The sequence below is a fragment of the Quercus lobata genome, chromosome 6, assembly GCF_001633185.2.
Source record: "Quercus lobata isolate SW786 chromosome 6, ValleyOak3.0 Primary Assembly, whole genome shotgun sequence".
Taxonomy (NCBI): Eukaryota; Viridiplantae; Streptophyta; class Magnoliopsida; order Fagales; family Fagaceae; genus Quercus; species Quercus lobata.
In genome coordinates this window covers 45,734,495-45,759,507 of record NC_044909.1, presented here as the reverse complement: position 1 = coordinate 45,759,507, position 25,013 = coordinate 45,734,495, and the positions used below count along the sequence as shown (strand labels likewise).

The 25,013-nt window shown below is 34.3% G+C and overlaps 2 protein-coding genes across 2 annotated transcripts; both read right to left on the bottom strand.

Annotated features, from left to right (window-relative positions):
* Positions 1-1,937: 1,937 nt before the first annotated feature.
* LOC115995074 (sulfite exporter TauE/SafE family protein 3-like) lies at positions 1,938-8,193 on the bottom strand. The gene is made up of 12 exons (XM_031119495.1): positions 7,744-8,193; positions 7,437-7,596; positions 6,899-7,099; positions 6,281-6,345; positions 6,146-6,185; positions 4,629-4,690; positions 4,426-4,512; positions 4,131-4,181; positions 3,338-3,559; positions 2,714-2,807; positions 2,439-2,579; positions 1,938-2,305 (listed from the first exon to the last, which is right to left on the bottom strand). The coding sequence occupies exons 1-12, from the start codon at positions 7,972-7,974 to the stop codon at positions 2,223-2,225; spliced, it is 1,437 nt and encodes a 478-aa protein (XP_030975355.1). The 5' UTR covers positions 7,975-8,193; the 3' UTR covers positions 1,938-2,222.
* An 8,003-nt stretch (positions 8,194-16,196) lies between these two features.
* LOC115994133 (U1 small nuclear ribonucleoprotein 70 kDa) lies at positions 16,197-23,483 on the bottom strand. The gene is made up of 11 exons (XM_031118171.1): positions 23,058-23,483; positions 22,617-22,731; positions 22,433-22,512; positions 21,486-21,561; positions 21,339-21,403; positions 21,185-21,247; positions 19,794-19,875; positions 19,549-19,711; positions 17,659-17,730; positions 16,603-17,381; positions 16,197-16,498 (listed from the first exon to the last, which is right to left on the bottom strand). The coding sequence occupies exons 1-10, from the start codon at positions 23,157-23,159 to the stop codon at positions 16,637-16,639; spliced, it is 1,563 nt and encodes a 520-aa protein (XP_030974031.1). The 5' UTR covers positions 23,160-23,483; the 3' UTR covers positions 16,197-16,498; positions 16,603-16,636.
* Between the last annotated feature and the right edge of the window lie 1,530 nt (positions 23,484-25,013).

The following is a 25,013-nucleotide window of genomic DNA, read 5'->3' as shown; positions in this document are numbered from 1 at the left end:
TGGTAATTAGTTTGAGCTTGATTCATGTTCAAAATCAAATTAAATGACAAACTAACTTTGAACGGCTGACTTGACTTGGCTTGTTCATAGTTATGTACCTACAAAATATATCATCAATTAAACTATTGAATACCAAGCTACTATTCAAATTGCATTGTAAAATAAAAGTCGCCAATACTTTATGAATCTATACATCCATTAATAAAGTAGAAAATTTCGTAGTTCAACAAATTTTAAATCATTATGTAAAATAATAATTGAGACATTTTTTTTTTCCATAAAACTTTGTCATGGCTTAATTTTAAACCATTTGGTTAACCTAATTTAGATACAGATTCCTATAAAAAAAAAAATAGATACAGCTTTTTTAAACTTTCACATTTTTTAAACTTTTTTATTTTTATTTTTTAATGAACTTTACCCAACTTGTTTAATATAAAAAATATATATATAAATAAAGCATTTAGCAACTCTATTTTGTTTTTTACCTCAACATACATAATAATTAATTCAATAAATTCAACACACAATAATTTTTATAATATATATATATATATATTTATAATTATGAAAACTTATTTTTTATAATAAAGTTGAGTAAAAATGATGTTTAAGTGTTTAACTCACCAAGTCATCATTATTCATCACTACCACCCAATTTGGCGAGTTGGTATCTCCCCCTGCACTAATAATTATTTGAGAAGTATTTCTAATCATTTCCACCCAAAAAGAAGAAAAGTCACCATGGAAAATTTGTTGTATAGATAGTCGACATCCAGAGGTGAAAAGGAAAGGAGCCCCGTACTCATTGTACATACGGGCGCCACATATGAACCGAAGGGAGATAAGGCAAAGAGCCACATTCACGTTGTATTTCCTTCCAAAACCTCAACTGTCACTCTCTATTCTCTTCTTACATATTCTATCTTCATCTTAAAACCTTTGGACAACGAACGATGTAATAAGGAATTAAGATTTTGAGAAACTAATCAACATTGACGTCTTGGAGGCTTTTGGGTACCAAATGGATGAATCTTATCTTTCAGAGTCATAGCGCCAAGACATGCACAAGATTATGTTATACATAACGAATGAGTGGTTTCCATGCATTTGAACGTTATTTTGTCACCAAGAGTTTTACAGTTGGTTTTTCTCTTTTGATGTCAATTTGATTTTGTGGTAAGGTTTTATCTTTAGTTTCTACTACTTAATTTATTGGAATGCTTCTAGTATAGGAAGTAGATTATGAATATTATGTTCAAGTAACAAGACTACCAATGACACAACTAGGAATCAATAAAATGGATTGGTTTTAGTGATCTATTGCTTCTGGGAAATTAATGATTTATTGCCCTTATCGATGTGTCTACCATTTTGCAGTCCAATTCATTGTCTTCTTGTTACTAGGTGTGAACTAATTGATTAGACCCCTGGATTGTGGAATTAGGAAAGCAACCTTCTAAAAAATGGGAAGAACACACTATTTTACAGAAATAGGAGTAGAAAGCATTTATCACATGAACTTGTTTGACACCCTTCAGAATGCATAATGAAATAATGAATAATTTTGCCAATATAATAGGATATGGAGCCTCTGGACTACTGGGCAGAGGAGGTACCTCACAAGTCAGAATCTCAGCTCAACTGGTGCCCGGCCTCTTAAAATAAGGTTGTTTTAGATCGCAATGGTTTTGTGTTAACATCAATATACACATCTGAAATATATGTATTTTTACATTGAACTAGTACTTAGAGCATGATGCTGCAAATGTGAAACGATGCAGTAACAATCTAAAATTTTTGCAGTGCAAAATTTAAAGTTCTTTCAAACATATAAATAAGTAACTTTATCTTTTTAGCTTGTTTCCCAAAATAATTGACATGTGATATAATTGTCCATGGAGAGATGCATCGAATCTTAAAGAGCATAAGGATAGTGTAAAAAGTAAACCTGGCATTTCATATTATTGTGCTAAATGGGGGAGCTTACAGAATTCTTGGATCATGGGCGTGTTTTCAAATCTAGAGTAGTAGGACAAGATGGTGAAGTTCCACAGGAAATAAATATAATGAATTGAACATCTAGTAATAACATAGATATTACATGATCTTTGCTTGAAATCAAATGGGAAAATGGGTGTCTATATAAAGCTGAATATTGTAGTGTGGATATAGATGCTTTCTGTTGAGAAATTCCACAACAATATCCAATTCAAACGTACTTAAGACTCGTGACAGAGATTTTCAAAACCCATATACTCTTGATTTGCCATCTTCTCAACCATATTCGCTATGCCCACCCCACCTGTAATATACAGTAGAAAAATCAAGCACATTAGTTTGAAAAATAAAAGGAATAAGAGGCTGGAATATCTTGATATCTAGTCATGATTTATGATTTTATTTTTTAAATCATGCAAAGCTAGAGAGTCATATACCTAAGCTGATTGCGCTCACAAAGATGGTCAGAGCTAGTATGAAGATGATTATTGATGCCCTGCCAAGGAGTGCGATTATCTTTCTCACTACATGCTGACCAGTAAAGGCAGCTATTGTTGCAACTAAAACAAAATAACTAGCTGCAGCAAAGAGAAAAATATGAGTTGAGTTAAATTAAAATGAATTTGGATACCTGTATGGCAATAACTACAGTTTCTATGAGTTTCCTTCCTGTATAGAAAACCTGGTCTAGTAGTCAGAATTAGTTACTTACCATACGGAACTGGGAAACGGTTGAGAAGGTAATATTGTACAACAGACATGGACGATGAGAATACCATTGCAAAGGTTGATGTAGCACTTGCAACCTGCAAAACGCACAGGTTTATAAATTGGCTTCAACTTTTTGTGTGTGTTTCAATCAGAGTTTTGAATGTGGTATGCTTTTTTTGTACCCTGATAATTTCCAGCTGTGATTTCCAATCTTTAGAGGTAATGTAATGTTGGTATCAGGTTACATGTCCTGAAAGTTTATTGATTCAGGAAATAATTTTTCTGCCAAGAACCAAAGTCATTTTCTGCCTCTGATTTGTTCCAGAGTTTTATTAAGTTGAATTAATCAAGTTTGGCTTACTGGTAGTGAGAAAATGAATCACTTGTTTCTTGATAACTGATGAACCTTTATTTTATAAAACTAACTCTTTCCCTTGCTACTGTCCCATGTAGCCCTTACCTTTCATCGCCATACCTTTATTTTATTTAATCTGTGCTAGACAAGATTTATCAATAAGATCCACTCCACCCCAATCCTTTACAACCTGTCTAGGCTCAAGGATCGACTAACATCATTTCTGTGAGAGGACTAAGAGCAGAAAACGCATGAAAATTCTTAATATACCTGAGGAGGAATTCCCAATTCGAGAAAAAGGGGTCCCAAGATAAAGCCACCTCCTAGCCCGAGCAATCCACCAACCATACCAGCTATTATACCACAGCTACAGTAAAGAAGAATCTGATGCAACTTCCAGTTTGTGATTTCCTTGCCCTTAGACGCAATTACCCTGGTCCCTTTGTATAAGCATATGACTTCAAAAAGTGTGACTGAGGCAGCGATTGGTACCTGTACAACGAGAAATATTATGTCGAGCTGATTTCTCCTGGGAAGATATGATATTTATATAACTAGAGAGGCTTGTTCTGTGTCTTAGGTACATGATTCTCAAACTTACTTGATTAAAGTACATGATTAATCTTTAAATAATATACGAGTATCAAGATTTTGTTGCCATAAGATATCTCTAGAGGCAGATTTTGTTTTCTCACGTGCCAATTTTGGCTGGACCATCATGCCTTCTGCATAAGTATATCATTTTAAATATTTCTTAGAGAGCTGCCATAACATCTTTTTTTCTATCCCCAGAAGTAGAAGGGTGCCTGCTCACTACTGTGTTGGACCAATTTGCTCCTGCTCTTCCTTGCTAGTAATTACTTGACAATGCTGTTTCTATATATAACCTAGTAATTTAGGGTTTGTAATTCAACAAGAAATCTTTTTCCAAGAATTTTTCAAATTTTCCATTGGTTATAGATTTTGATCTGTGAAGCTTAAAAAATCTAGAAAATCACTGTGAGCACCAATTTGCAGTGGAAGTATCTTGAAAGAAATATGGCTATTTTAGGTTAAAATTTACCTGCAAACAGTTCAGAACCCAGTACTCGGTGGAGCAGGTCACAGTATATGTCTGCATACAGTTTCATAAAGACAGACATTCATTAATACAAAGCAACTTCATGATGAGTGTTGACAGTTAAACAACTGAATTGGTGGATGACTAGCAAGACAGGTCTAGTATCAACAGGAAGCCAAGAAAACTTACTGCTATATAAATTTAATTAGGACAGTGGTTAATTCATTTTGGCTAGCAATGGAGATGAAAAACTTCAAAAACATACTTCCTCCTATGAAATTTCAGTCCAATAACTTACCTTAACAATCTGAATAATAAGGAAAGCCACCCAGACATACACAAGCAGTGATACTTCTTTCCAGTATATGTTGCGTATTAGGGGAACCTGGATGAGATGGTGATAGTTACAGTATAACAGCGAAAGTAATAAAATAATAACAAGTAACCAAGAATTCTTGAAAGACTATTGCAGAAAAGACATTTTAACATTCTTTTACTCACCTCCTCTTCTTCTGGAGCAGCAGGACCACTTGGTAGGGCTTTGTACTCTTCTCTGGAACCATCTGCAGTTCAGGAGTTTAGTAAAATCTTTTCTCAAATACAATATTTATAGGGAATCTCTCTTAGTTAGTATGTGAGTTCTCATCTTGCTTTTGTACTACTGTTGTCGGGAAGATTTATGTATTAGAGGATGGTGCGGTTTTTGGTAGAATTAGCATAATCTTTTTCTTAATTTGTTTGATATGAAAGAATGACACATTCTTGGCTTGAAGAAGTTGTAATCTAGGCGTCAAGGAATTTTATGGGACCTTATTCACTCTAGGAATTTGCAAACATAGACAGTGAGTGAAGATGCCAGTATGAATGGCAGGACTCGTCAATTCTTGCATCACAAGTATGGGCCTTGGGTGTAAACCTGTGTGTTTCTCACTATTATTTGTTGTTTTTTTGTGATTTAGAAAGTAGTGAATTATAGCATCCAAACAAGATACTTAACCAAAATATTATGTGAACAGGAGGTACATACACTTGGTTTGAACCCTAGGTTTAACATAATATCTGTTTTATGTGAAACTCGGTCTCACTAGTTGTCAGGAAACTTCTGATCACATTCCATCTGATTGGTGTTGTGAGTCAGTTCGATTTTCTCTAGTTTGTAGGTAATGTGGCTCAGATTTAGCTCAATTATAGTCTGTACTATAAATTCAAGTGCATCTTTCATATTAATAAACAATGAGGGGCTGCTGCAGTTAAATGGTGCAGTCAAAAGCAAACAACTTGAGGCTGTAGCATATGCATATTATGCAATTCTTTTGGTTTCATTTTAATTAATGATGAGGAGCAAAGTTATGTCGATCTAGCATGACAGTGTGCTGCTTTCATGCTAATGTTTTCCCCTTCTAAGATCCTGTGGGGTTAGTCCTCTTATAAGTAAGAAGTAAAAAGAACTAATTGTTTACCCCTATACCTATTTAAGATCATATCCTATGAAGCCAGTCCTCTTATTTTACATAAAGATTAGTGAACAAATATTTCACTCCTCCTAAATTAAATTTCAACAGTAAAATTTCAAATTTTAATAGCTCTCGTTTTGCATTTAATTTATTGAAACTTTTGTATAGATACCTATACCCAAATAACTTTAGTCCCAATCTAGTGATTTTGCTTAATAATACATTAGTTGATCACAATGCACAATCCTAAACAGATCTGCAGAAATTCTGATTCAGATTCTTTCTATTGGAAAGAATTTCATTTTTTTGGTCATATGGCTGGCCTAGGTATGAGGACTAATTTTTTTCCATACTCATATATACTGAAAGTAGAAGGCAAGTATGTTAGAATTGATAGAAGGCAATATAAATTTAACTTTCACGGATTATTAGTTCGTTACTAGATAAGCTGCCAATCATATCTCAGTATCATTTTTGGTTTTAACTTTTAACACATGATATATTTACCAAAAAGTTGGGATTTTTAAAGGAAAATTGAGCTTGAAGAGGACCACAAGCACTCACCATCGGGTTTGGATTCTGATTCCAGCAGCTTGGATGCTTCCTGAAAGTCAAGTAGCATTTCCATCCCTGCGTTAGTAAGTCCAAAACAATGGATATCCATTACTAGCTTATGAAATAATTAGGGGAAAATCTTACCTTCTTCATCATTGTCTCTTTCTTCCATGTATCGATACCTTTGAATAAAGCTTTTGTTGATGTACCTGGCATCAATAAGTTTCAGTGTTAATTGCAAAAGTTTCAGTTATAAGAAGAAATTCTAAATGCAATTAAGTGATATGGAAGTCATTGGCAGATTGTGTTTTCAAGTGAATAGTCATCACCATGATCAAGATACACATGGAATTAAAATATGATTATCAAACCAAATTGGAAATTATACGGTACTATGTGTTTTGTGTTTCTGTATTAACTACAACTAGTAGTATGGGCTGATATTCATTAGCATCAATACTAGCTAGCAATGAAATGCTTCTAATAAAGGGGGAAAAAATTTACCGATAAAGAGGAAGAAATTCTAAATGCAATTAAGTGATATGGAAGTCATTGGCAGATTATGTTTTCAAGTGAATAGTCATCACCATGATCAAGATACACATGGAATTAAAATATGATTATTAAACCAAATTGGATATTATACGGTACTATTTGTTTTGTGTTTCTGTATTAACTACAACTAGTAGTATGGGCTGATATTCATTAGCATCAATACTAGCTAGCAATGAAGTTCTTCTAATAAAGGGGGAAAAAAACTACCGATGAAGAGGATGATAAGCAGAACTGTGACCATCCAATCAGCAAACATGACATTAAAGGCAACTCCGATGCTAATTCCTAGCATGAGCATGGGCTGAAAGAGCAATGCCAGGTCATAATCTATTAGGGGCATGTCCAATGTTGGGTGTCTAAGCCTCAGATTGTAGTATACAGTTGATCCCGCTGCACCCATGATCATACCTGTAGCCACAGAATCAAAGCTGTTAATGTAGAAGGTAAAATTATATACATCATATATTTTAGAAGCACCCTAATAAAAAGATGTGCAAAGGCATCAAGTTTAGCATGGTAGAATGTCATACTAAATGTAGCATTTGATGTAAGCATGAATATATGTGCACTATGTACAAATGAAGCACTCATGCATACTCAGTTTTTTGTTACATACATCCATGTATGTGAAGCATGCATGCAAGAAGCCATAAATCCGAGGAAGAATTAGTTTATGCAAATGTTGTTGTTTAACTTTTGTGAAGAAACTAAAATACGTGAAGTAAATTAAGTAGACAATACTGACATTTAGAGATGGCAGTAGAAGACTTGGGGTCAAAACCAATGATCAAGGTGAGCATTGGGACAAAAATTCCACCACCTCCAACCCCTCCAACGCTACCCAATGCTGCACCAAAGAATCCAACTATTGTTCCCACTACAATTTTCCAGCTGAATTCCATTTCCTGCTCAACCAATAAATACATACCAAAATGAAGATGTTGAAATGGTAAATGAAAGAAAGAAAAATCATGAAAAAGCATTTCCTCTTCTTCAAGTTGTCAATGTGCCATAAAAGTTATACTAAACTCAAGACATAGACTAAAACTCACCGGCCAAACATGCTCATAAGAAGACTTGCCAGCCTGCCAGAAGAAATGAACAATTCTAGGTAGAAAGCTTTGTATTTCTACTTTCTCAACAAAAATTTCTGGCTGTTTATCTTTCAGCTGTCTTTCTGCAAAACAAAGATTGCTCAACATGACTAGGCACCAAAACAAAAACCATGCTGCTGCTGTAGTTGATACTGCTAAAGCTCTGTGGTTCAGTTGAGTCTGAGCCATGTAGACAATTTGCAAAGCTAAAAGCGAGGTAAGCTACTATGTATGACTTCTGAAAACTCTTGCTTATCTGTTCTAATTTCCTTTCCTAACTATGAATTTTCTCTTCTTCCTCTAACTTTTCCAGGAGCACTGTCACACTAGGATTGGGAAAACAATGAAGAAATTTAAGAAGAAATGAGGGATGCACTCTTTCAGTACCCGCTTATTGTCTACATTTATATTTCTCTTTCTCTGCTGTCTCTCTCTCTCTCTTTCACTGTGGTCCTATTGATGTGGATTTTTTTTTGAGTAATAATGTAAAAAAAGGAATTGAAATTTTTTTGAGTGCTTCAAATTTGTTGTACTTGTACCTTTTATCCTTTTTCCTTGGATAACTCATACCCATAAACTAAAATATAAAATTATGGGGAAGGGAAAAAACAATTCCTTTACTTTATGAAATTTATTGATACAACTCATGAACAATGAACTTAATGTTTGTTTGGGAGAGTTTATTTTTATTAGTTTATTGAACTTAGAAAAATAAGTTGAACAAAAGTACAGTTGTACCTAAAAAAAAATTGGTGTCTAATATTGGATTTAAATTCATCTCACGGTTCATCCAAACCAACACGAAGTGCAAATTATAATTGGTGAATAAAAAATGTAACGTACATAGTAAACCTATGTGAAAGTGTGTTGTACAAATTACAATTTACAACTTGCAATTTGTGAAAAAAAAATTGTGTTCATGTCATTGTTCATGAGATGACAAGTTGCACTCTTGCTTGTGTCATAGACATTTAGTGTTTACAAAAAAACTTTGTTAGTCTTGGAGCACCGAGCTCTCACAAAATGGGTGGGCCCCATGGGGCTTTGGGTTTACAATATTATGGGGTTGGGCTAGCTGCATTCTTTTTTTGGGATGAAATTATGTTGATAATTTTCTAGATGAATTTCTCTTAAAAAAAAGAATAATATGAGATACAAAATAAAAATTTCCCCCCACAATTTGTTAAAGTAATAAATTATGATTGATACAACATTGTTTTCACTTTTTTTTTTTTTGATGAACTGTTTTCACATTTTTCTATTATATATTTTAGTATTACTTTTATTATACAACAATTGTAACAAGTCATCTCAATAGCTATCAAAAAATTGTGATTTTTTAAGATATAATTAAACTTAGCATTCCAAAAGTTTAAGCATGGAGTGCCTCTTGTTATTTTCACGTGAATATCAATTTTATGAAAGCGATGGTTCGGCCAAATCACTGACAACATATTTGATTTTTTAATTTTTTTCATGTTTGCTTTAGCTTTACTTACAGCTTTCAGATAGATGAGTTTGCCTTTAGTAACCATTTATATGTTCAAAATAAAAACCGTTATCATGTTTGAATTTTTTTTTCCTAACATGAATCATGTTTGAATTTGCAGTGCTATGTGTATCAATTACAAAAGAAACAGCTCAAATATTTTCATGAGGTAGTTTAAACCCACCAATCACATTTATTACAACCAATTTGTAAGTTTTATGTAGTAAAATTTGTAGTACCTTTAGCAATAATTTTTTTTAGGTGTAGGTGAGATTTGAATACATATTTCTTATTGCCTTCTCAAAAAAAAAAAAAAAAAAAAAAACATATTTCTTATTTTACGAAGCAGAATTTATTCTAACCAGGTATTCTAACCTATATGTATATATATACACACATCAGTAGTATTATGTTGGGCAATAAATAGATTGTCCTTCAAACGCGTATTACCTCTAGTTCTGTTGTTTGTTTTTTTACTTAATAACAATTCATCTCCATCAATGCCTCCAAATTATGAATCTTGCAAAAGCCAAAATATCAGATTCCCTTACAAGAAGAACAATTATCAACTTGAAAGAATTTCAAAAAAAAAAAAAAAAAAACTTGAAAGATTAAATTTCAAAATAGGAGTGAGAATGAATATCAAACACAAATTATTACGTTTTATCATCTTTCTACTTCTACCGCGTACTTGAAGTTTCTTGGAAGCGGGAGTAGTAAGCTTCTCATTACTTGTCAATGAGGTTCACCTCAGCAAGGGATTGTTCATGAATTACAAATACCTCTCTCTTACGCTATATGTAAGATTGCAAAGTGACAAATATTTAGTGAAAATAAAATAAATATAACTATCTTTTTCGAAATTGCTTTTTAGTGAGTTACATGTATTTGTAATTATTTTGTGTAATATATCATTTTTTATTTTGAAATGAAAATGATTTTTTTTTTTTTTTTTTTTTAAGAAAGTTTCAACTTATGATATTCGCTCATGATGATTGCTCGTTATTATTATACTAAGATATTCTTTTTTTTTTTTTTGAGAAAAATTATACTAAGATATTCAATTGTTGAATCCCAGATTCCTTATTTAATGACAAAAAAAATTTACCAATTGAGCCGACTAGAACCTATGAAATGAAAATGATCTATTTTAATGTAAAGTTAATTTTTCAATGTATTTAAAGATGTATTCTACCAAGTAAGGAACACTATTAAAAAATAAAAAACTTTCACCATATATATACATTTAGATTTGTGTGAAATAGTTTCTCAAAAAAAAAAAAAAAAGATTTGTATGAAATAAATTAATACCATATATATAAATTTAGATTCATGTGAAATAAAGTATTTAAGGATTTTCAAAAAGTTTAGTAACTTGTCTTTCTTCCGTAGCCCCCTCTTTTTTTAGAATGCTACCTTGCAAGTCAAGCGATTACTTTTTAATAATCCGTGCTCTTCTTTGGTAAGCTACATGTTAATCCCTGGGGCATTTGCATAAACTTTTAAATTTTTTCAATTCGAAAACTGTGCATTGCAGTGACACTGAAGCATCTACTTTGATTTCCGCTACAATGGAAGCTTCATAGCTACTTCCGGATTTTTGGCATGACTTCTTGGTATGATTGACAAGAAATGAAGTTGCCTTTGAAAAATTTCCAAAATCATATAGGACCGGTGGTTTATGAACAATTAAACCAGTAATTTTGAAAACGATTTATCTCTGAGTGAATGTGATTTTTGGCCATGCTCCTTTGACCTCCACAATTTTTCCCAACCATGCATATCTTCACCACAACAATCACAAATGTTATTGATATATTTTGGACAAAATCCCTTGAAGGCTATAAAATTTCCGTGCATAATTGTTGTTAAAAAACTAAAACTCTCTCAAGCAACTAGCAAGTACCTTTCAGTAATATACAGATATTATTTGAAATTACATCACTTTTATGTTAATTTACTGCAATAGACCACGTTAAAAGTTATGAAATAAAATTTGCAAAATTGTGTTCCTAAACTTATTGTTTCATTTTGTTGTTATTTACCATCTATTTTTTTGAACAAGGTTAGGTAGTAAATCATGACCTTTCTTAAAACAAATGCCAATGAGGTGCCTTTGGAAATTTCGAAGAAGCAACATAAAATTTCCAAGACAAAAGCAGTACGGATTTTTCTGCACTAAACGTCTACGGCTATAAAGAATCCACAGTTAGCAAAGGTACTACTGCTATTACACCCGTTATAGCAAGCAAAGCCATGAAGCTTCATGGCTGCTTCAGTTGGTTCTTGGCCTCTTCTTTGAGTTTTATCCGTTTCACTTTCCAAACAAAAACTTACACATTACAATTACATTGTTTTCCACACAATCCCATTATTGACTTCTCAATGAAGCATAATGTTTAGACTCCTACTAGGACATTATCGTGACCCTATATACCATTTGGTAGGTTCCACTAGATTGTCTAAAAACATGGATTTAGACATGGATATCTATCCTCACCCCACTATAATACTTGATACGTTTTATACACATGAAATAGGAAAGTTTCATTATTGTGGAAAGTTATCTTGTGACTCAAAATAGAGGAAGGGGCTCAACCATGGTGTTAAATTTGGATGAATCTTGTGAATCTTATTAACCACATGTTAGAATTGTGCCTTGTACTTCTTTTTGGCTAGAGATTCCTCATCCCTTCCACGAAAAATGATTTGCTATTAAGTTCTTACAAGTTGTGTCTAAATTTTATAATCAAATTATGGAGTTTCACAGGGTTTTTCTTTAAGGAAAAACTTAGGTACAATATCTAAGATATTGTCTTTAGATTTCTCTCTTAAAATTCAACAATGTAATTTTTTTTTTCTCATGGAATGAAAGTGTATTTTTAGTTAAATAGTTACATAGCTGAATTTTAATAGAGGAACCTTTACTTTATATCCACCTACCTCGCTTGAGAGAAGGGAATGGAAATGAATGAAAAGAATCATTTTAGAATATTCTTCTTTTCCTTTGTTTGAGAGTTTTAATGGAGGGAATGGAAAGCTCATTCCCTTGTTTGGGAGTTTAAGTAGGAGGGAACACTCATTCCTCTCTCTTCCCTTAAAACCTCAAATTTTCATTCCCCCCGAAATTGGGAGGAATAAGAGAGAATGAAATTAGATTTAATGATTTTTTTACTAAAACTTTCAAAATACCCTTGTATATTCAATTCTTTATTTTAAAATAGGGGTCTAATAGTAATATTGTCATAAAATGATTCCATTTCATTCCCTCTATGTTGCTCTCAAACAAGATTACTTACATTCCATTCATTTTCATTTGTTTATTTTAAAACATCCAATCAAGGTTACTTAATTCCATTCCATTCTATTCTTTTCCATTCCTTTCCCTTACTTAAATACATTCCATTCCATTCCATTCATTTCCATTCTCTTATGATCATTCCATTCCATTTCATTCCCTTTCCTTATGAACTCCCAAACAGAACCTAAGTTTTGCCTGTTACTTTATGTCTACTATGCAGGGTAGATCATCATGAATAATCAGTTGTGAATTTTTATATTTGTGTCAATTACAACAAGGAATTGATAATCGAAATAAGCAAATCATTATGCTTAAAATCGGAATGCACAATTATACTTACACACTTATGCATTCTTTCAACCCTTAAAGGCTAGAATATTCTGCTAAAAAAAAAAAAAAAAACCTTTTATATGGTTTTGGATAAATTTATTTTTGGTTCGTGACTTGCGTTTACTTTTTTAAGGACCTATTAAAATCCTTGATGTATAGGAATGGTGGGAAAAATTTTTCTCAAAATTTTTTTTTTTGTGGGAAATGACGTTTTCTTGTCTTTTAATTAATTGATTTTTGGTAAATTTAGATTTTTTAGTTTAATCCAAGAGATTTAATACAAAGAAAAAAATTAACTAGACTAGCTATATATTTTTCTTTTTTCAAAACTTTGGACTTTAACTATAAAAAAGGAAGAAGAAAACCAAGATGGGTTGCGGATTAGTGGTTGATAGTGATAAGACCTTCAGTCCATCACAGTGTCCTCCCCAATACATATAATCAAATTAAATTTATAGTACAAGCAAAGATGTTGTAGCGGGGCTCCAAAGACCAGTGTTTGAAACTGATTCTATTCATTAGATAGATCGGGCTCAGACCAGTCCAGCCCAATGCGTAGCCCACACTGTTTTGTCTATCACAAATGGCAATGTGTCATGTGAGCAAGAAGTTGCACGTATCGAATTCCTCCTTCAAATTGATTCCATATCCATATTGCAGTTCTCATGGTCCTGGCTATAATTGGCGAGAAAATTCTGGTCCAAAATCCGGAAACTTTTTCTTCCTTTTTCCTTTTCTATTATTTCCAGAAAACCAATTCTGCAATTCTTTTTTTGGCTTTCTTATTATTGTCGTTTAAATAGTTCTTTTAATTAAAATTTAAAGATGTATGATTTAATAAATCTCGTTGAATGATGAGTATTATTTAAAAAAATTGTAAACCATGTTTAAAGACTTCGTTTGTTAACAAATTCAATCAGATGCATAGTACTTCAAGTGCAGTACGTTAACACACATGATTGTATAAACGAATGAAAAAAACACCCCCCCCACCCCCCAAAAAAAAAAAAAATTTAATTGGATACTATTCCTAAGTTTTACCTAAATAAGAAACTAAATTGACAAATACCAAACTTTAAAATCCACTAATTTAACCATTGAAGTAAAGTCAAGGGACTAAATTGAATTTTAGCCTTTATTCTTATAATCCTCCTTTCAAAAGAAAAATTGTTATAAATATTTCTAAACTCGAAAACAATATTTCAAATATGGATCAACCAGAAGAGCTTATCCAAGATAAAGCGTTCAGGAACCAAATATGTCATCGTTACAGCCACCATCACTCTTATCATTAACGTTTCCATTGTAATCATTGCTTTCACCATTACCATTATTGCTATCATCATAAACATTATAAACATTGTGTATTGCCATTACTATTTTAGTATTTTTGCCACCATCATTATATCTACAACTACAATAAGGTCATAAAATGAAAAAGCCGCTATCAGTGCCATTTCCACACTGACCACCTTATTGCCACTTGCTCAACATTACCACAATCATTTAACATTTCATACAGCACACAAGTCACTAATTTCAACACTGCTAAATTACCATCAACATAATCCCCAACATTTATATAAAAAAAGAGTCTTAACAAATAGCACGTCAGGTAACAAGCAAGGCTGAAGAGCAGTGGCCACTTTTAAATGAGTGATAATAAAGGTACTACAAATCTTATTACCTAAGCCTTATAAATTGATGTGTCATTAATCACAAAAAGATAATTAGTATTTTTCTGCTTAAATAAGCATAGTAGCAAACAATAAATGCTTCAAGGAAAGGACAAATGACCCTGACCTTAAATTGGGGGGCGGGCTCCTCTCCCGTTATAATATCTCCAGTTTTCTATGTTTTTACACCAATGAAAGACATGTGGCAAACAACAATTCTTAAGGTTAGAAAAATCACATGTCAAATACCACTTTTTTCTCTCAATTTTTTGTATTTCCTTCTTTTTTTTGTATTTCCTTCTTCTTCGCATCTTTCCCCAACATCCCCACCCTAAACAGACCTCACCTACCTGAGCATCAGATGCATCCAGATTGGCAGATCGGAACTTGATGGCAATGGGTTTGGACTAAAACTGTGGGTTTCTTAGCTAAGATTGGCATAGCAAAACAAGAAACCATGGCTGTTTGGATTGACACGGTGGGTTTCATGGCTATGCCACTATGAGCATCGAGGCTCATTCTGGTGGAGGCGTGTGAAATTGAGGTCCTCTGGCGAGCTTGGGGAGGTGAGACATTGGGTTTGATACGGATTTCTGGCCGTGGGAGTTCCAATGGGTTGTGGGTTTGGCATGAGACTTCTGAATATGCTTTGAAAGCTATGAAATAATCAGCCATGGAAGCTTTGAAAGCTTCCTCTCCTACTTCAAAGCTTTGAAAGCAGCAATAATGTTCTTCTCTAATCTTTTATTCCTTAATTTTTTTTTTATTAATTTATCTAATTAATTGGCTTTTCTCTTCACATTCAAATCACAATTTAATAAAACCCAAATCAAAGCCCCAATTCATTGTTGTGTTCTCCAACAAAAGTTGTTATATCAAGCTTTGAAGCTCTTGAAAGAGTTCTTGAGCTTCCTAGATATGGGTCTGGAGTGGCTGATTATTTTGTGATAGTGGAAACCGTCAAAATATGATTTTGAAAGATCATTTTTCTTAACAGGTGATTAAAGCAAACCCAGAAAAATTTTATTGAAAACTGAAAAGGGTTAAGAGGGGGAGAAAATTATGTGGCTTATTTATAACCTTAGGATTTGTTGCTTGCCACGTGACTTTCATTGGTGTAAAAACATGAGAAAACTGGAGATAACATAACGGGAGGGGAGCCCGCCCCTTAAATTGGTTCCTACAACCTGTCCTGGCAGAACTAGAAAAAGGAATTGCCCTATAAAATCTGACACTGTTCCTGGCAGCTAAACATTAGTAATCCTATAATAAATAAGCAGTTCGTCACAATATCTAGAATACATGAACAAATGCACATTTAATAATTGCAAATACTGAAGCCACAAGAACCGCACAGCAATATTTAAACGTCTTCCAAGATAAACCAACATGCTTTGGTTTTCGTGCAGCAATGGTAATTAAATGGTTAATATCAAAACATGCAATGACCCAATTTTGAAAAGGATATCAGCACATTCTACAATATCAAAAGGCCCTCTATAGGATCCTGCCGCAAAGAATTTAAAGACTAAAGCTAATCCGTAGAAATTGTTGTTACCCACGCAAACACACAGGCTGGAATGTAAAGGAGGCACAAATAATGAAATGTGACACATTCGTACGAAAGTAATAAAGTCCATTAATACCTAAAGAGTCTAAAAGGTTTACAATAAGAATTTAAGAAAAAAGAGGGGAAAAAGAAAAAAAACCTGCAAATAAAATACCAGCAGAGTCTCACTCCATCTCAAACATCAAAAACAAAAATCACCAGCACAAGAACAGATCCTCAAGCAGTTCAGTCATAAAACCTTTAAATAGAGAGTTTAGTCAACACTGAAAAGTGAAAAAGAGAATTGAACATCCATACAGAATGAAGTTGCTCCAAGTAACAGCCCTGAGCTTTGATTAAATGATGCCCTGAAGTCATTAAAAAAAAAAAAAAAAACAAAAAAAGCGTTGGGTATACTAGGGAAGACAGTTCCAAATCAGACACCCAAAAATAGAAACCATATAAAACTTACCAGCAAAAGCACAAGTTAAGTTGTACTAGCAGCCTCAATACTCGTATTCCCGAGAAAGTGACCTCTCTGATCGTCGATACTCATGCTCTGGATCTCGAGTTCTCTCCCTTTCACGTGACTCAGATGTTGCACGCTCATAATGGTAATCATCATCCTCCATTCGCTCATATTGGTCATGACCACGATCACGATATTGGTCATAACGGTCATGATCATCCTGGACATCCAGATGATCATACTGGCTCCGACTTCTACGACGCTCATAGTGGTCAGGGTCTTGGTCTTGGTCTGGGTCTGAATGCTTATGCCCATGCTCAGGCTGTTCATACCATCCCCGATCATCCTCTGGTTCAGCGTGATCATGGTCCCGCTCTCTTTCACCATGTCGGTCCCTCTCATGCTTTGGTTCAACCCGATCATAATTAGATTCCCTATCACCAGACCGCCCGCGGTCATGGTCATGGTCATGGTCTTCAACATCATAGTCTCTCTCACTCTCCCTCTCTCGAGGACGATCGCGCTCCCTATCACGGTCTCTGTGTCGATCACGCTCATAGTCACGGCCACGATCCCGACCTCGCTCTCTATCACGATCACGTGTTCGGTCACGATCCCGACCCCGGTCTCTTTCTCTCTCCCTATCCCTGTCCCTGTCACGATCTCTGTGGTGCCTATCCTCCCTATGATCACGTTCCCTATGCCTGTCATGGGAGCGTTCACGGGATTTCTCCCGTTCCCTCTCTCTGTCCCTTCCCCTTTCACGTGATTTTTCCCTATCCCTGAAATCAATTCGTTCAAAATCAATTAAAAAAATAAAGTGCACTGATGAAGCTGTGGAACAACAATTATCTTGCAGAAACTAAAAATTTCTATCCAGACTGTCATTTAAATAGACAAGTTAAAAATAGTGCTTAAAATTAAACATGAAACTTCTGGATCAATGTGTTAACCATTTCTTTACGGAAAAGAAGTGTTAATCTATTGCTGAGCACATACATAACCAGCTAAGGCTCAAATGAAAACAATGAAATGCAAAACAATTTGAACAAATCTTACCGGTCTGCACTCCGATCCTCTCGTGCCCTTGGCTCCTCAGAGTGAGATGGTCCTCCTGACTGCAATTGCTCCCTGAACAATTAAAATTAAGAGTTAAGAAAACCAGACATGTTGTGCAGTAAAACATCTTAAAGGATCTATGTAAACAACTGGACTGACGATATGTATCAAAGATACTTTGCGAAATTAATACTCAAAGATATTATTGCTTGAATGATATGCACATCTTTTTTTTATAGGTGACATGCAACATTTAACATACTAAAATTATTTCCTTCAAGTCCCAGGCATTCCAATTAAAAACATTAGCACAGAAAATTCCCAGATCTAAAGAGAACATTTCTATAACCAAATCTACTTGTGAAGATGCACAAAGCACGTCAAAACTAAGTTATCATTTTCAGTAAGCTATCTGATTTTAACATATCTTAGATTTATCAATAAGGTTATAACACAGCATGTATTGAAACCAGTGTTATTCAAACCGAACTGTACTGCCGGTTCAACCACAAATTTTGTGATCTGTGACCTAGTTTGGAATGGTAGACCTAAATACCGTTTAAGCAATTAAGCTGCTTTAGCCTGTGGAAAACCATGGAAAACTGTGTAATCGTGGATAAATAATGGTAAAGAAAAGAAAAACCTAACAAACTTGTAAAGTAGGTAAGACTCTATTTTTTTACTTTTGAGTGTATTTAAGTCAATTATCAAACCTAATAGCAACTAGCTTCTACCCTAAGAAGCACCAATATGAGTACCGTATAGGATACGGCAATACAACAATTCTTGAAAACTAGGATACAAAAAGTATTAATTAATTATTAAATTTTTTTTTCTATTTTTTATATATTGATAAGCATTCATTTTCATATATTGTTAAGCATATATCATGTTAAGAGCAATAATGGATAATAAGGTGAGTCCATGGCCTTTAAATGATGTTTAGAATACAAAACAAGATCCAAAAGGGTAAATAAAAGATAACTAGGCAAGTGTTTAACATTGAAACCAATATATAAAAAATAAAAATAAAATTTTTCACCAGTTTGGGCTATCTCTCACTATTAGGAGGATTGGGTTACGACCATATCAGGGCCTCATATATTCCAGAATTGGCACCTTTTTTTTTTCAAAAAATAAAAAATAAATAAAGCTGGGACACACATGCAGAGTATCCTGGAGGTATTCGTTACTATCAGATACGGGTATATGAGCAAAATTGAAGTTTCCATGCTTCCTAAGTCTACCCTACTATAATATTTAATACCCAGTCATTTATGTAATGTCCCACTCACTGACCCATGTCATCAATACTCACTACATTCACAGATTCACTTGTGCGTCTTTGCATTGTCTTTTTTTTTGCTAAATCTGTGCATTTTCTAATTGTCAAGACTTTGGTCACTCCATTCTCCATTAATGCTTCTCCTTTTCTTTTTCACTATTTTGTAAGCCATCAAGGCATCAACTATTCAAGCACTTAAGCTAGGAGATCTATTAAAGCACCTACTGGTAATTTTCAAAAACGTTTTTTTTTTTTTTTTAATAATTTTATTATTTATGAATTATGGTCAAATTTTATTTAATTTTAATTTTTGATACAATTAAAATTTATTCCAAAATTGTAGAATGGCCTATTTTCTAAATTTATGTCATGTGACATTTTTTAGTTATAATTTAACTGAATAGCCATTTTCACTTTATTTTAGTTATTTCTTGTAATTATAAAATATATTAATTAGTCAATTAATAAACCTACAATTCAACCAATGAACCACTGAACTGGTCTTTCAGCCAGGTCAATCTCCGGTTCAGTTTTGATAACTAAGATTGAAGCATGAATTTGTTCAACAGATGATGTTGCATGCAGATGTCCAATTCAGTCATTACCTCCCTGAGTATCTCTGATTAACATCTTCACCTCCAACTCTGGTAGTTCCTAGCCCACCACCAAGTCGGCGAGGACGCCAATTTGGGACAGTTCTACCACGTTCAACATCCACAAGCACCCTTCTACCATCAATCTTCCTTCCATCAGCTTGTTTATATGCAGCTGTTTAATGTATACAAGAAGTTTTATAACATACAACATGAAGCATATAAGATAGAATAACAGACATTAAAATGAAGCAAACCTTTCATGTCCCGTGTATGCAAATACTCAATGAAAGCATAGCCTCTAGGTTTATTTGATTCTTTGTCAGTAATCAATCGAACCTGAAAACACAGAAGAAATAAACAAATAAACACCAGTAATTAAAAGAAATCAGATCTCAACCAGAGCCATAAAATACAATCTAATGCTTTTTAATTCCATCACTAAGTGACGAAATGGTAAAAAAGAAGTTAAAATAGTAAATCCTAAATGGCACGGCAGACAGGCACTATGCCTCATTAGCCGTGCTCACCTTCAATTCATAGAGCTTCCCATCGCGAGATGCATCACCACCAGCTAGAGTTGCGGAAAAACTGATGTATTTGTGGCCAATTTACCAGTTGTTGAACAGACTAGTCTCCCCTTACCAGGGATTTTAAATTATTTTAATAACTAGAAAGCTATAGATAGTATAAGAAATACCAGGAAATCTTCTCAACTGCTGCTATGTTTTTGACAGCCTTTAAAGCGAACAATAAAAGTTTTAGCAACAGGAAATACACGTGCTAAAAATTCAAGCAAAGGAGAGAGATGCTAATACTCCCGACATGTTTTACCCAGTGCAGGATAAAGAACAGAAGTTGTCAGTCACCTCTTGAGGATTGAAAATAAAGCCAAAAGGCATAATGCATCACTGCTCTGATCAACCTAAAATTTTCAGTTTTGCTGTGCAGGATGAACCACCATCTTTGGAATTGGGTTGGTAGGAAATTGTGGATGAAAAATACTTTCACTAAATGCAATAATCACCTCCTTACCAGGGATATTACTCAATATGTAGTAACTTAAGTAATTCCTAGACACATCCAAGTCCCAGAAAGATCTCTAAACCCAACTATATCAAGAGAGATGAAAGGATTAATGGAACAAACCCATTAGCCATTTCCAGAAAATTGGCGGTGATACCAGTGCTCTTATTACCAACTCGCACACGCTCCAAGAATCGTATATTAAATCAAAGAACATTTGAATGTTCTCCCTTTCAGACTTGAAATAAATGCCGAACAGAATCTTCACTACAATTACTGATAGAGTAGAACTTTTTGATTGTGATTCATTATTTCAATCAAATAGACTGAAAGCGGACCAGTTGATTAAGTGGAAATTATATTAACAGGCTTGATTAGGGGTCTAATAGGAGTAAGCTTGAGAAAATATAAAATATAATTTAGAGCTCAGTAAAATACAATTTTTCCCTTTAAAAAACAAATAGTAAGATTGTAAATACATTTTAAAACCTTGGAAAAAAAAAAAAACTTCTCAGAAAATAATCTTTTTTTTTATTTATAAATAAGATAAACAGAAAGGATAAAGCTACCACAGAACTGAACCTCTTACCGAACCCCCGCAGGGAATGCTCAAAATACCTACCCGCTTGATTGGACCATAAGACTCAAACTCCCTTTTGATTCTGCTTTCAGTTGTCTCATAACTCTGCAAGCAGACAACATGATTAATAAGTCATTTCAAACAAAAAATTGGGTACAAGTTGGAATATCCAAAGTACAAAGACAATATCACTCACAAGTCTAGCCACGAACAATGTCTTATATGGATCTCCAGAAACATTTGGGTCTTCTTGTGGATTATCTGCATAAAAATTACATGTAAGAACAAACATACTGAAGCTATTAAACTCAAAAACCTTAAAGAAAGATATAAGTGTCTTCACATTTCTGTAGCTCCTCAGCAGCCTTTGCTGCACCCATCTCCAGTCTTAACGCGTGTACTCTAGCCCTTCTTTGTGTCTGGATCCACAAAAATTTATCAAAACCAGATATGGAGCAAAAAACCAAGTTACATTTATGCATTTCCTAGTTGTAAGCTTAAGTTGCTTAGTTTGTACACTTTCCCCTCAGGCCAGGGGTTGTGCAGATGGTTGGAATTGCTTAGTTGTAGGTCCTCCTCTGGCAGTGTTTTACTCACAAGTAGGCACACACACAGCAAAACAAAACAAAATAAAAAAAAGGGAAGATTCAAACAACCATCAGGAGAAGCTCCACAGAGAGGCTGTAGAATATTATATTTCCAAGACAAGCTACAGAGGGGGGGAAAAAAAAGCAAATAAACAAGTCAAAATTCTACTCACAGTAAAGCGATGCCTTTAACTCAAAGTTGATCAAGTAGTTCAGGTTTAGGGTCATTTCAGCTGAGTTATATTTCTAATTTGTAATCATTGAACAGCATTCTTCATTAGTAACACCTTTGTTGACAGAAGAGAATCATCCACGTAATTCATGATCATTCAGTTGAAACAATAAATATTATGCATCTTCCTTGAAATGGTTCCTTTAAAGCAGTTAAAACTAATTGATCATTGTAATTTGGGTTCCTGATGTTTTTGCCCCTATAGTACTACATTTCCAGTGTACTTGGGTTGGCTATATTTTTTTAATAAAAGTTTTCCGTTACCTACATTAAAAAAAAAAAAAAAAAAATGAAAAAGCTTTTGAAACCATGAATTCAAAGAAAATAAAATAAGCCATATACAAAAGCTTTAAAGAAACAACACTAGTAATTGGGTAATCCATTCAAGAAATTATAATAGAGCCAAATGATGATCATCTAATGTAAAACACTTGAACATGGATCAAACCATGCAGAAGTGTAACATCTTACAGGAGTTTCACCCAAAACGACAGGTGGAGAATATTCTGCATCTCCAGGCTCCGCAAACTTAGTCACGAATTGCGCCATCCCTTCATAAATTATATAAGAAGAAAGACAAATCATGTTATAACATACAAAACCAATGTCAAATCCAAGACAACACCAAACACGAGCTCTAGAAGGCCCATCAAACCTGTTAATGGTGGGCATTTTCTTTTCTCTGGAGGCGGTTTAAATTCCAAAGGCGGCCGAGGCTCAAAGAGCTTCAGCAAGTTTGCTGTTAGACCAGTGGGGTGACTCTGCCCAATCTGCATTACAAAGCCAAAAATCAATCCCATTAGCAATACTTTGAATCGTAAAAGAAAAAGGCCCAATGAACTTTTAGTCAGTTTCATAATCCAAAAACAAACACAATAAAGAAAATCAAGAATGCATAATCAACAATTTGAACCAAATCCAGCTAATAATTAACAAATCCATATAGTGAAAATATAGATCAAGCTATTTTTACACTAAGAACTAGGGTTACAGTGAGGATAGCTAAAACCCCTAAAAACTATGACAAAACGACAAAAACCCTAAGAATTTCACAAGCATAAAACGACGAATCGTGAAAGAGAGAGAGATAACGAACCAGTTTGAGCTGTTGAACGTTGGCGCGGTTCTGGACTTTGGTGCGGCCCTGAACGGCGGCGTTTTGCGGGTTGCGCATGAAGGCATCGTTGAAGTCTCCCATGGCGGAGCGATCGGAGGTTGAGCCTTCTAGGGTTTTTGTTTGTGAGATAATCGAAGGGTTTGGGTTGGTTACCAGATGAGAGATATGAAAAGCATCGAATCCGAATGTAAACGAATCGGGTCGGGTATCGTGTGCGCGAAGAGCCTTCGAAAGCAGCAGAGAAAGAAAGAAAAAATGAAGGAAAGGGTTTTGGCCTCGAGAGGCTATTATATAATAGAAGGTCAATTTTACTTGCCCCAGTTTATATACTGTGGGAGAGAAAGACACCCAGTGAGTCGTATAACTCGGTATTTGGGTACAAACTACAAAGTACAAACAAGGTAATACAAGGTTTTTTTTTTTTTTTTTTTTTTTTTGTGGAGAAACAAGGTAATAGTAATACTAGTTGATTCCATAAAAAAAGAAAAAAGAAAAAAAAGGGCAACACCAGTTTACTAGTTGATTCCATAAAAAAAGAAAAAAGAAAAAAAAAAGGGCAATACTAGTTTTTTTTATTGACAAAAATGATGAGACGATGTCGTTATGATGGTGTTTATATGGGTCCCTATCCTTTATCTTATCGGCCAAGTGGCCCAAGTCCAATGGACAAAACAGAACATATGACAAAAACCAACAAGAGAAAAAGGGAGATTAGATCATAAGGCACAATAAGTCTATAGCCTATTGGCACACAAAGATTCACACAGAAATTGTTATTGAGAAGTAAAAAAAATATTATGTAAGTGATGGGTGGCATGGGTCAAGATGAAAATTGGAAAAACCTAGTAAACAAAACATTTATCTTACTTTTTTTTTTTAATGGCTATTGTGGGGGATGAACTTGGACATGGCTTGAGGATTTGGGCTAAATAAGAAGATGCACCTGAGAAATGGGCCCGACCCAAGTTACAGGTAGTAAACGAATGGTCTTCCCTGAGCTAAAAGTAAAATGTGCTCATCATCCACGAGAGCCCAATTGATCGCTTCTTTCCATGTTCTTAACCGAGGTGAGGGGCATGATCAGGGGCGGAGGCACGTATACCATGGCCCCTCCAAAACTATTGAGGCCCTTATAATAGTATATAAAAATAAGTTGCACTTCCACAAAAATTAGTTGGGCTTTAACAATTGTACCAACTGCCCCCCAAAAAAATTCATGGAACCCAGTCCACCTTTTGAAATCTCGCAATGATACAATACAGCACTCCACTGTTAGTTTTTATGTACCTTGTACACCCCACCCAAATAAAACAAATGCTTTTTATAAAACCTAATAAATGCCTAGTTGCCATATGTCCATCCTTTTTAAAAAATTAACTCGGAAAAGACTACTATCTTTTTTAGCAACAACACCTCTTTTTATACAAAGCAAGAATTAAAGATCTTGCTTGGGGTGCTGGAAATTAAGGAATATGAAAGGTACTTGGGATTACCAACGGTGGTGGGGAGGAAAAAAAAAGCGAGCTTAAATTTCATAAAAGATCGAGTGTGGGGAAAACTCCAAAGGTGGAAAGAAAAATTATTGTCGCAAGCGGGAAAAGAAGTGCTTTTGAAGGCGGTGGTTCAAGTCATTCCGACGTTTGCTATGAGTTGTTTCCGCTTACCTATGGGTCTTTGTCATGACATTGAGATGCTTATTCGAAAATTTTGGTGAGGACAAAGGGGTGATAGGAGAAAAATCCATTGGGCAAAATGGGAGGTTTTATGCAAACCAAAGAGTGAGGGGGGATTGGGCTTTAAAGATCTTTGCAATTTTAACAAAGCCATGTTGGCTAAGCAGGTGTGGAGATTGATTGAGGATAAGGAATCTCTATTTTATAAAGTTTTCAAAGTTAAGTATTTTCCAAATTGCTCAATCTTTGAAGCTAAATCTTC

What these genes read in the sequence shown, in the direction of transcription:
- LOC115995074 (XM_031119495.1), bottom strand. Translation starts at nt 7,974, where the DNA reads ATGGCTCAGACTCAACTGAACCACAGAGCTTTAGCAGTATCAACTACA. An exon ending in TTCTACTGCCATCTCTAAAT is followed by an intron (nt 7,100 to 7,436) that starts GTCAGTATTGTC and finishes CTGTGGCTACAG; the next exon opens with GTATGATCATGGGTGCAGCG. An exon ending in TTATTATTCAGATTGTTAAG is followed by an intron (nt 4,182 to 4,425) that starts GTAAGTTATTGG and finishes AACTGTATGCAG; the next exon opens with ACATATACTGTGACCTGCTC.
- LOC115994133 (XM_031118171.1), bottom strand. Translation starts at nt 23,159, where the DNA reads ATGGGAGACTTCAACGATGCCTTCATGCGCAACCCGCAAAACGCCGCC. An exon ending in AAAATGCCCACCATTAACAG is followed by an intron (nt 22,513 to 22,616) that starts GTTTGATGGGCC and finishes TAATTTATGAAG; the next exon opens with GGATGGCGCAATTCGTGACT. An exon ending in AATCAGAGATACTCAGGGAG is followed by an intron (nt 17,731 to 19,548) that starts GTAATGACTGAA and finishes TTAATTGTTCAG; the next exon opens with GGAGCAATTGCAGTCAGGAG.